Source organism: Tetrao urogallus (assembly GCF_951394365.1).
Source record: "Tetrao urogallus genome assembly, chromosome: 10".
In the NCBI taxonomy this organism is placed as follows: domain Eukaryota; kingdom Metazoa; phylum Chordata; class Aves; order Galliformes; family Phasianidae; genus Tetrao; species Tetrao urogallus.
Window position 1 is genome coordinate 3,141,973 of NC_136823.1, and position 11,393 is coordinate 3,153,365.

At 57.7% G+C, this 11,393-nt stretch overlaps 2 protein-coding genes across 2 annotated transcripts in view; both read right to left on the reverse strand.

Annotated features, from left to right (window-relative positions):
• RNF123 (ring finger protein 123) overlaps nt 1-2,231 on the reverse strand; it is a gene marked incomplete at both ends in the record, with an annotated part of 42,625 nt that extends 40,394 nt beyond the window's left edge. The window contains 2 exons of the mRNA XM_079540131.1: nt 893-977; nt 2,150-2,231. Of these exons, the coding sequence (XP_079396257.1) occupies nt 893-977; nt 2,150-2,231 (167 nt within the window). The remainder of the gene's footprint in view (nt 1-892; nt 978-2,149) is intronic.
• A 3,179-nt stretch (nt 2,232-5,410) lies between these two features.
• LOC306950347 (uncharacterized protein) lies at nt 5,411-8,801 on the reverse strand (the record flags this gene model as incomplete). The annotated part of the gene is given in 11 exon segments (XM_079540578.1): nt 5,411-6,051; nt 6,216-6,334; nt 6,486-6,599; nt 6,818-6,941; nt 6,944-7,002; nt 7,004-7,177; nt 7,367-7,491; nt 7,748-7,846; nt 7,938-8,133; nt 8,313-8,416; nt 8,670-8,801. Coding segments are annotated over 11 exon segments (1,887 nt in total).
• Nucleotides 8,802-11,393: the final 2,592 nt, after the last annotated feature.

The following is an 11,393-nucleotide window of genomic DNA, read 5'->3' on the forward strand; positions in this document are numbered from 1 at the left end:
AAGCACACCGTAGAAGTTGCTCTCATGGAGTAAATACTATTTTCGAGACCAATCTGACTGCTACTGGGCTTTCTACCAAGTCCAGGGAGAAGACTGGGAGGGAGCTGCAAACAGAGGGACCGATCCAACCAACTATCAGTTCTGTGCTTGCCAGGCAAAGAAGTCAGCAGTACCGACAAGCAAAACTGGAACACTGGGCACTGGAACAACTAAGGCATGTTGGCAGGAGAGCTTGTGGCCAAGTAACACAACCCATGTCGCCTCCCCCACAAGAACCTCAGCTCATCAAGCACACAGAGAACCCAGAGCTATTTTTAGCAGCCACAGGCTCACATTTGAGCTGGCACTACTAAGTATGGCTGCAGAACATGACCCCAGCCCACTCTGCAGCAGCGCCCACCCAGCAGCAGCCACGCGCCTGCCTCTCTGCAACACCTGGACCTGCTCTGCACCCAGCTGACTTGCCTCTGCCAAAACATTTAAATGCAAAGCACCTTCCTCTCATCCAAAGCTACAAGCTGCTGGACTACAAGGAGAAATGAAAGCAAAGAGATGGAAAAAGACACTGTACAGCAATTTTGTGTTCCTTTTCCTTTGGTGACTCCTAACAAGAAAAGGACTGACTGTTCCACTGCCTGAGAAGCATTTGGTCTTCAATGTACAAGTAGCAGCCTTGCATTCAATTTACTGGGCACTGATGACATACTTTTCACTAGCTAAAACCTGTGCATTTTGCACTTCTTCGCAAGCAGAGAGGGAACAGGAATGAGAAGGGCAATGCATACCTGCCTATTTATTTCAGAAATATTGTCTCGTGACCTTTCATATGGGGTTTTACATGCAGGGGACTGATGCAGCATCGCTGCCATCTAGAGACTAAGAAGTCCCATACCTGTAAGCAGCTGCAGGCTGGTTCCCATCAGCACTGGAGAAGACCCGATGCAGATAATCATTCAGTAGCCTGCTGTTCACAATCCCTTGTGGGAAAACAAAAGGAGAGAGAAAAAGAAGCTCAGAGAGTTAGAAATCAAAGCATTAACTTCGAGTACAAGCAATAAGGTTCGCAGACCAACACAGGGGAAGACGGAGCTCCAAGAAGTTATTTACCTTCTCGCTCTCTTCACTAACAGCCCTACAGCCCAGCAACGTGGAGCGAGTGCATTTCTGCAAGAGGGGAGGCTACCAGTGGTTCTGGCTACCAGTGGTTCCCCAGGGGGAGACGACATCTTCAGGAGCCCTGCTTACTGCTGCCAGATAAAGTAACTTCACATTTGAAAGTGGGGATCCAATTTAAAAGCAAAACCAAACCCCCATAAACAAACACAAATAATTCTGGTATTACAATTCCTGATGTCCTGGAACATTTTAGGTTAACTGCACTAAAGATGCAGAGACAGGAAGGCTTGCAGACACAGATCACAGAATCATAGAATCACAAGGTTGGAAACGACCTATAAGATCACCTAGTCCAACCGTCTCCTCATCAGCATTGCCACCACAAGCACTAAACCATATCACACAGCACATCATCCAGATGCCTCTTGAACACTGCCAGGGATGGCGACTCCACCACCTCCCTGGGCAGCCATTCCATTGCCTGACCACTCTCTGAGAGAAAAAGTTCTTCTTAGATCATCTAGACTGAACTCACAGCTCTCTTTAATCTGTACACCTCACACCAGCTTTCACTGTGCAAAGCCATCCCTTGTGTCACAAAGCTCTGGATGCCACAGAGCCCTCAAATCCCACATCTGTGATCTTAACGCACGATTCTGATGGACTGGTCAGTCCAGGAGAAAATGGACTGCTTACCAGGTACCAATGTTTCCAAGGAAAAGACTGATCTCAGAACCTGAGAAGCCATCTGCCCCGAGTCAGATGGGACAAAGACAAGCAACACCATGCCCTCCAGCCTCTCATCGCTGAAGAAAGGGCACTGTGACCTGAGCTGCTGGTGGAGTCCTTCATAGGGCAGGAAAGGCCCTCCCAAAACCTCACCTCAGCTCAGAGATTTACTCAGTTTCAGCCCCGCTATGCCTCTTGTCAGTAAGATAAGTGCAACTGGAACGCAGGTGATCTCAGGTGAGGCCGGGGCCCCTCACCCCGATCCACAGCAGTCCTGCTCATACAAAGCATGCTCAGCCCATACCTGCAACCTTGGACTTGTCTGGCCCAGTGCTCAGCCGGTAGTTCTTCCTTGACAGAGCCGTCCCAGCACCCCGTGAGGTCATTCTTCACAGGCACCAGCTCCAGAGCGGAGGTAAGACAGACAGCTAGAACAGAACTTCTGGGGAGGATGCTGCCACCTGAGGACTTCCCCCTTTCTTGTGGGTTCATGCACCTGGAGTAAACAACTGGGTTAAGCCAAAGAAGGCCAAGTGCCACCACTAATGCCACCGCACAAGAGCCCAAAGCTGGTGACAGCTGCCAATCCTGCTCTCAGATCCACTTGTCCAACTGCCCAAAGTCTTCCCAGGATTTTCCCAATCTTTCCCAAGATATGGACTTGAAGGGAGGATTCTTTAGTGGGTAAGGAAGTGGCTGGTTGGCAGCGCTATGTCCAGGTGGGAGCCAGTGGCGAGTGGTGTCCCTCAGGGGGACCATCTTAAGACCAGTGCTCTTCAACATCATTACCAATGACACACACAGTGGGATTAGCATGTCTGTGGATTACACCAACTTGGGTGGTGCAGCTGATAAAATGGAAGGAAAGGATACCATCCAAAGGGACCTGGACGAACTTGAGAAGTGGGCCCATGTGAACTTAACAAAGTTCAGTAAGTCTAAGGGCAAGGTGCTGTACTTGGCTTGGGGCAATACCAGATTTGTGTACAGACTGGGAGAACAGCTCTTTCAGAGCAGAAGGACTAAGAGAAGGACTTGGGGGGTCCTGATGGACAAAAAGTTCTGTATGAGCCAGCAGTGTGCACTCATAGCTTGGAAGGCCAACAGCATCCTGGGCTGCATCAACAGCAGGGGGCAGCAGGCAGGGAGGGGATTGTTCCACCTCTGCTTTGCCCTCATGAGGCCCCACCTGGAGCACTGCGTCCAGGCCTGGGGGCCACAGTAAAGGAGGGCTGTGGGGCTGTTAGAGCGGGGCCAGAGGAGGCCACGAAGATGCTCAGCAGGCTGGAGCACCTCTCCTATGGAGACAGGCTGAGGGAGATGGGGGTGATCAGCACGGAGAAGAGAAGGCTCCAGGGAGACCTCACTGTGACCTTCCAGTACTTGAGGGGAGCTTTCACCTAGGAGGGAGAATGACTTCTTACACCGACTGATAGTAAAAGGTCAAGGGGTAACAATTTCAAACTAACAGGGGAGATTTAGGTGAGATAGTAGGAAGAAATTCTTTGCTCAGTGGGCAGTGAAGCGCTGGCAGTGCTGTCCAGAGCTGTGGGTGCCATCCCTGGAGGCGTCCCAGGCCATGGAGGGGCCCTGGGCAGCCCAAGCTGGGAGGCAGCCAGACCATGGCAGGGGTGGGGCTGGGGGCTGTAAGGTCCCTCTCAGTCAAACCATGCTGAGATTCTGTGACGCATCTTATACAGAGCGTGTAGCAAGTTGGTCTGAGACAAGTTAGGACCTTGGCAAGTGCCACGCGGAGTGACCAGCTAGGGACCTGAGCTTCTGGATGCCCTAAACAAATAGGAGGGTGCAGCACTGCTGCCGTGCCACAGCGCATATCCATGGTGCTGCCAGCAGGTCAGAGAGAGGGCAGAGCAGCACACACATCAGCCTCTTCACCGCTCGGATCGGTGATTCGGTGCCTAAAAACAAAGCCGGCCATGCAGCCCCAGCAAACGTGCGCTCTGACTGAGGCCAGGCACTGGACTCCCCACTCTGGGCAGCCACAAGCAGAACCCTTTTTAGAGGAAGCGCAGAACAAACGGCACGGGGGAGGCCAGGTTTTAAATCGGGCTGGCACAGGATGGGCAGGAGAGCCAGCCAACGCAGCTTTGTCGGGAAGCTGCACTCCACCCTGCCATCGCGGCAAGGGCGAGGAGACAACGCCAGCACCGCCAGCCCGGCGGCATCCCCGGAGCAGCGGCAGCCCTCAGACCCGCGGCACCGCCCGAACGCACGAGGAAAGCCCGGGTCCCGACTCTGCCCGCGCGTGCCAAACGCGGCGACGTCCCCAAGGCCACAAGCGGGCAGCCTCCCACCGAGCCGCCGGCCCCGGCCCCGGCCCGGAAGGACGCGGACGCGGCCTCTCCGCCCCCCCCGGCTGAGGTCGCGCTGCCAGGGGCAGCCCCTGGGCCGGGCCCCGTTCGGCGCACCGCCGGGCGCGGGCTGAAACGGAACCCGGGCGCCACGGCCCAACGCTCCGCACTCACCGCCAGCCCGGGCGCGCCGCCGCCGCCGCCACCGCGCTACGGCGAGCCGCGAGGGCCACGCGAGAGGGCGGGCGCGTTGCTGGGAGACGGGCGGAGGCGCCGAGCGGACCGCGCTCCGCACCCGCAGCGTGAGTCCGCGCGGGGCGTCCACGGATGCGCGGCGGCCAGCGAGAGCCGGAGGGAGAGGGAAAGCGTCCAGACGACCCGGCCGGCGGGGGATGGCGCGGGGACACCGGCCGGAGAGCGCTGGGTGCGCGGCGGAGTGCGGCCGGCGGGCCCGGAGCGGGCGTGGGAAGGAAGGTTTGAAAAGCTGGAATTAGACGAGGCCGCTAACGCGCCGTGTTGCGAGAGCCAAGGGGGCTGCGACCGCGCTCGGGGCTGCAAGATGGCTGTGGCACGGCAGCAAAACGTCACGCGCTGCACTGGGTGTGTTGGGAGAACACACTGGGTGCAGGAAGAGAGCGGTGGGCTGCTTCTCTGGGCAGTTGGAGCGAGTAAGTAGAGAGTGGCCATCCCGCTTAGGAGCAGCGGCAGCACTGGTATTGCTCGCACAGGAGGCGTGGCGCCGGACTTTGGGACAGAGAAGAGTGGCTCACGCGCTCGATGGGCTGCGTCACCCCAAGCCTGGCAGCATCCCCAGAGCAGCAGCAGCCCTCAGACCTGAGGCACTACCCGAATGCAGGAGGAAAGCCTGGGCCCCAGCCCACCCACAGCCGGCAGCAGCCGTGGGGCTGCCCGCGTGTCCCAAACACAGTGGCATCCCCATGATGACAGAAACACCCCCAGAACGGGGCTGCAGCTGCCAGCCTGGCCTCCGCCACGTTGTGTGTTGGAAACGTTGCGCCTGCTGGAGTCGGGGCCAGAACCCAGCTCAGCCTGAACCGGGCTGGGGGGAGGAAGGAGTGGGTTGGGTGCTGGGGAGAAGAGATGCCCGTGGTTGCAGCCCCTAAAGCTGCCCACCTCGGCAAAGGCAGAGAAGAACCAAACTGACAGTGGCATGATGGAACTGTCACTTTTATTGATGGATTGTGGTGACTTTACATAACAATTGGAGCTGGCACACGGCTGCTCCTGCAACATCAGTGGGGCCGGCGGTTGATGTTCTGGGCCCGACGTGGAACCCGGGAGCAGCTTCGCCCCTGGGCTGGCCCTGGTCGCCTGGACCGGCTCCTGCGGCGTCTTTGGGGCTGGCTGTTGGTCTCTGCAGCCCGATGTTCCAGAGGGGAGCGGCTCCGAGTCCTGGCCCGCCGTGTCTGCCTGGACTGTGTTCTCTCAGCTGCCATGGAAACCCTCGAGGACCGCGGTGCTCCCTGTCTTGAGTTTGTGTGGGTGCAGCTCTCAGCGCTTGAGGCTGGTGCCTGCCTGCTCCCACGGCGCGTTCGGGGCTGGCTTGGAGAATCTGGGGCCCGGCGCTGCAATGGAGAGCGGCTCCTTGTCCGGGCCCGCTGTCCCTGTCTGCGCCTCGAGGACGCTGATGTCTCCTGGCTGGCAGCGTTTGGAGTGCGGCTCCCAACAGTCGGGGCAGCATTACGGCTGCTCCCACGGTGTCGTCGCGGCTCGTTATCTTCATCCCGCTGTGCACGCGGGCGGATTCTCCTCTGGTCTGACCTGCGCTGGCTGGACAGGCCGCTGCTCTCAGGCCCGGGGGAAGAGTTAGCTGGCCCCGATGGTGCCTGGCTGGTGGTGCTGCAGCCAGGAAGGCCTGAGTTGGTGCTGGAGGCTGTAAGGAGAGGCAGGAAAGTGAGCAGGATGGAATTGCAGCCACGGGGTGAACTGACTCCCATTGGTGCTGGGCTAGAGGGATTTGAGCCAGGCAGCCCTCAGCAGCCGCTGCCAGGCCTCGCCTGGCCCCAGCCCAGCAGCACGCGGCCGTTTGCCTCTTACCGGTGTCCTCTCCAGCACAGGCGCTGCACTCCCAGCTGGTTGTGCTGTGACTCAAGTTGGAGCAGCACCGGTGAGTGCCTTGTGCGGCACAGGAGCTGCAGAGGAGCAGCTGCCAGGGCCTGGGGAAACAAACGGGTTGTGGCCGTGAGGACAAAGTGAGCTGAGCCAGGGAGCGCCCGGCACAGCTCTGGTGCCCAGTCTGTGCTCTCCCTGCCTGTGGTGAGGCTGCGATCCCACACCGAGCCCCAGAGGGCTGCTGAGGTAACTCACCCCTCTTCCTCTGCCTGCTCCCTGCCATGTGGGCAAAGGCAGACGCTGGCATCGCAGCTCCCGTGCCTCTCCAGTAGTGATGCGTAGGGATCGTTGTCTTCCCATGTTGGTCTTCTGCCAAGGAAAGGAGGGAATGGAATGAGCACTGAGTGCCCCAGGACTAAAACTAATCCATGGCATCCCTCCCCTTCCTCCCGACGCCCAGTTCCAGCTTCCCAGTGATGCTGAGGCCCATGTGAATGGCTGCAAAGGGCCAGGCCAGCTGGGGCAGTCCCTTGCCAAGGACAGCTCGTGTGCCCTCACATCTCAAGAGCCAGCTGAAAGACACCAACCTGACTGGGACTCGGATCCCCATAAGGTACATGTCCGTAATAAACTGGTCTCTGTCTCTGCAGGCGGGGCATTGGAAGAAAGAAAACCCGGAGCTCATGGCCTGTTCCTGCAGCAGAAACAGAACAGGGTGAGTGTGAGCCAGGCCTGGTGCTGCTGAGCACCTGCCGTGCTCATGGGGTGAGGAGAGGGCTCCCACCTGGATGCAGGCCCGGTGGAACCAGGCGTGTCGGCAGGCTGGGCACACCATGGTGCTGTAGGACACGCTGTCCCCCACGGGGTCCATGCAGATGATGCAGGTCGTGTCCTGCGCCGGCGCTGCCTCCACTGCCTGCTGTGGGCAATGCTCCATGCAGAAGGACCTGGGGGAAGATGGGAGGGATGGGCAAGGTTAAAAGTGCTGCGAGGAGGGCAGAGGAACGGGAAGGAGCCCCAGGCCTTGGCTCTGGCTCTGTCAGGCTGCTGGGAGGCGTCACGGCGCGCTCTTCGCTTCTTTGGCTGGTGCTGAAGCAGGGGTTGGAGGCTCGCAGGCGATGCCTGGCAGCCCTTACCTGAACTCTCCAAAGTACTGGGTGACGCATTCACCCTTGGAAGCGCAGGGGAGATGGAAGCTGCGGTCGCAGCCCGGCTCTGCACAGGTGATGGCGGCCCCCACATTGCCACAAACGAAGCAGAGCTGTAAAGAGCAGAGCATTTCCCATCAGCTGCAGGCTCAGGGCCTACGCAGCGGGCCCCGCACCTCTGTGCAGGGCACGGGATGGGGGCAGGGCTGGCTGGCACTCTGCAGAGCTGCCTGCTGAACAGGGCTCGTCTGCAAGAGCAGGGGTTTCTCTTGGGGCTGGCTGGAAGGGCTGGGATTGCTTTCCCTGGACCAGGCTAAGCTCTCCACGCCTCTCCGGGCGCCAAGCTCCCTGTTCCAGTCCAGTGCTCACCGTCTGTTCTGCCTCCCTCAATTTGAGTATCAGGTCTTTCATCCAAAAAGTTAGGCCAGTGTGGTCTTCCACAACTTCACAAAGACCATTGATAAATATCTGTACAAGAGGAAAGAGCAGGCTCTTGTTAGGGCAGAAAGGAGGCAAGCACCGGTTGGAGGAAGGTGTCAGGAGGCACGTGGAAACTCACCACACAAAATATATGTAAATAGAATTGACGGCACTGTTCTATTGGCCCAAGGATGCTCGAGTGCTGATCCACTCGGCCGCAGATCTCACATGCTGGAGAGGAGAGAGGAACAGCAGTGAGCGGCTTGCGCAGCCAGGTGCCCTGGGGGCTGTCCCAGGGGCTGCTGTGTGCCGGCCGTGCCAGCTGAGGGCCAGGGCTGTGGCCGTGGAGAGGAAGGGGCACTGCAGGCCCAGTGCTGCCAGCAGGCGGCCACAGCCCAACCGCGGCCTCCCTGGCCAAGGAGCAGAGGGGCCCTGCGTGCCCCGCCTCCCCTGTCTGCCGCTGGCAGACCCCCAGCACCCCTCTCCCCTGCGTGCAGGGATTCTTTGCTCTCACCTGGCTCCCTCGAGCCGGCGGCCTCCTGTGTCTCCGCAGTTGACTGAAACCACTTGCAGAGTCTCTGTCCCATCAGTGCTGGGCTTCGTCCTCCGCGTGACAACCTAGGGGAGAAGCGGGACGAGGCTGAGTTCTCAGCTCAGGCCCCGAGCGCTGGGGAACCCTCCTCCCTGGGCAGCCTCAGGCAGCCCCTTCCTCCCTGCTCACCTCACCAAGTCGCACTGAGCTCGGCCTGAGCCCCGCAGCCTTGGCTCTGTTCCGCACCCCGCGTGTCACAATGGCCGTTCCATGCTCATTTGTTTGTGCAAATGCTTCATTTAAGTTTCCTAAACTGTGTTATGGGATCAAAACCTCTACCGTGTAGAATCCGCCCTCTCCTGTTAATCTCTGCGGAGGGCTCGCCGCCTCGTGCGTGCTGAGCGAGCCGTCCTTTTTGGTGGCATGGATCGAGGCTGGGGGCCCGAGGCCTCCATGGACGGTCTCAGCCATCTGGGCAGCATCCAGCGCTCCTTCCCAGGGTTCAAATCCTCATGCTGAAAAGCCGCAGTGTCTGCTTTGCAGGTCAGATTTCTACTTTGGAATGGGCAGAGCCTCTGCTGAGGAGCAAAAGCTGCCTGTCACTGTGCAAACTGCCGTTGTGGGGGCTCCAGCCCACCTTGGAAGGACCCAGAGCCTTTACTTCAGGGCACTAAACCTCCTTTATCAGTCCCATCCCGTTCTTTCGAGGCACAAATGCAGCTTTGAGGGCCTAAGTAGATGGCTTGTTTTGACTTTGGCTCTCGAAGCCTGAAGTGGCTGTGGGAGTGCAGTGTGCAGACACTAGCTTTAACCCAGCAGGTAGCTGAGCACCAGGCAAGGTCTCCCCCGAGCCTCCTGCAGGCTAAACAATCTCAGTTCCCTCAGCTGCTTCTCGTAAGGCCTGCGCTCCAGAGCCCTCACCTGCTTTGTTGCCCTTCTCTGGACACGCTGCAGGGTCTCCACGTCTTTCCTGTAGTGAGGGGCCCAAAACTGAACGCAGCACTCGAGGTGTGGCCTCACCGGAGCTTCACCCCGTTGGCCTCAGCCCAGCGATCCGCCTGTCCACATCCCTCTGAAGGGCCTTCCTACCCCCGAGCAGATCGCCACCTCCTGCCAACTTGGTGTCACCTGCAAACTTACTGAGAGTGCACTCAATCCCCTCATGGAATCAGAGTGTCATAGCATCGCTCGGGCTGGAAAAGATCTGTAAGATCACCCAGTCCAACAGCAACCTGACCGTGCTACCCTAACTCTAACAACCCTCCACTACATCGTGTCCCCGAGCACCACATCCAAATGGTTTTTAAACACGTGGTGGTGATGGTGGCTCAACCACCTTCCTGTGCAGCTCATTCCAGTGCTTAACCACCCTTTCTGCAAAGAAGTTTTCCTGATATCCAACCTAAACTTACCCCCTACAACCTCCTTTCAGGGAGTTATACGGCGTGGAGAGACCAACCCCTGAGCCTCCTCTGGACTGCACAACCCCAGTTCGTTCTGCCGCTCCTCTTGGGACTTTTGTTCCAGACCCTTTCCTGCCCGTTGCCCTTCCACGTGCACACTGTGGGGCCTCCATGTTTTTCTTGTAGTCAGGGGCCCTGAACTCAACAATGTACTCTAGGCATGTCATCACTGATGCTGAGAGTACGTTATGCTTGCTTTACATTAGGTCTGAAAGGGAAGAATGCTGGAGTTGGGGTGACAATGTCTTAACTGAAGTGCATCCGCATCAGCGCACACAGCGTCTGCTAGAAGCAGGATGAGCCAGAAGCCGTTGTGCAGCAGGCAAACCATGACTTAGTTGCCGTCACTCCCACTTGTGTACTGCTACAGTGGAGGGCTATAAGCTCTTTGGAGTGGATCGGCAAGGAAGGAGGGATGGTGGCATGGCTCTCTATGTTAGTGTTTCAGTGTTGTTGAGCTTGGGGCTCGGAATGATCAGGCTGAGTCCCTGTGGGTAAAGATCAGGGGGAGGGCTGACACTGCTGCCGTCCTGGTGGGGGTCTCCTCCAGACCAGAAGAAACAGGTGAGGTGCTCTAGGAGCAGCTGGCAGAAATCGTGCAATCGCCAGCCCTTGTTCTCATGGCGGACTTCCACTTCCCTGATATATGCTGGAGATACAGTACAGTGCAGAAGCAGCAGTCCTGGAGGTTTCTAGAGTGTGTGGAAGATGTGTGCCTCCTGGTGCAGCTGGTAAGAGAGCCCACCGGGGAGGTGCCCCACTGGAGCTGCTGTTCACAAGCAGAGGAGGACCGGTGTGAGATGTGGAGGTCGGGAGCTGTCGAGGGCAGAGTGAGCAAGAGATGGTAGGGTTCGGTATCCTTGGTGGAGTCAGGAGCGGGGGTCGGGCTCTCAATTGTTCAGGACGCCGGTCGGGAGGGTCCCTTGGGATTCAGCCCTGAAGAGCAAGGGGGTCCAGGAAGGCTGGTTGCTCCTCAAGAAGGAAGTCTTATGCAGCATCTGATGCATGGACTCAGATGTGAACGATCCAAATCGTTTATTACAAGTTCCCACATCACTTGCATACCTTCACAAGTTTTCTTTTCTAGCTTGCCCGTCCACCCTACAATTTCCCATCCAGCTTTACATGCCAGCAGAGCATTCTACAAAACACTCTTCAACCGTTCATGCAGGCGCTTATCCATTCAGAGCCGTGAGCCGTTCTTTCTTCTTCTAGAGGTGTCCTTGGTTCTCATGCTGTTTATCTTGCTCCACAGCTGCTGCTCTGAACAGATTTTCCTGTATTCCCACAGTCTCAGAGGCCTAGGAGCAGGCTGTTCCCCTGTGCTGTAAAATGAGCCGGAGAGAAGAGCAGGGAACTTTTGCTGAGGCTCCGGGAGAGAAGAAGAGTTTGCTTCCTGTAGAAGAAGGGACAGGCGACTCAGGGGGAGCACACAGAAGTGGTCAGGATCATGCAGGGAGAAACTTGGAAAGACAAAAGCCCAACATGAACTCAAGGTGGCCACTGTAGGAAAAGAGAACAAAAAAACCTTCTTACAAATACGTTAACAATAAAAGGAGGGCTAAGGAGAATTTCATCCTTTACCAGATGGGGTGAGGAA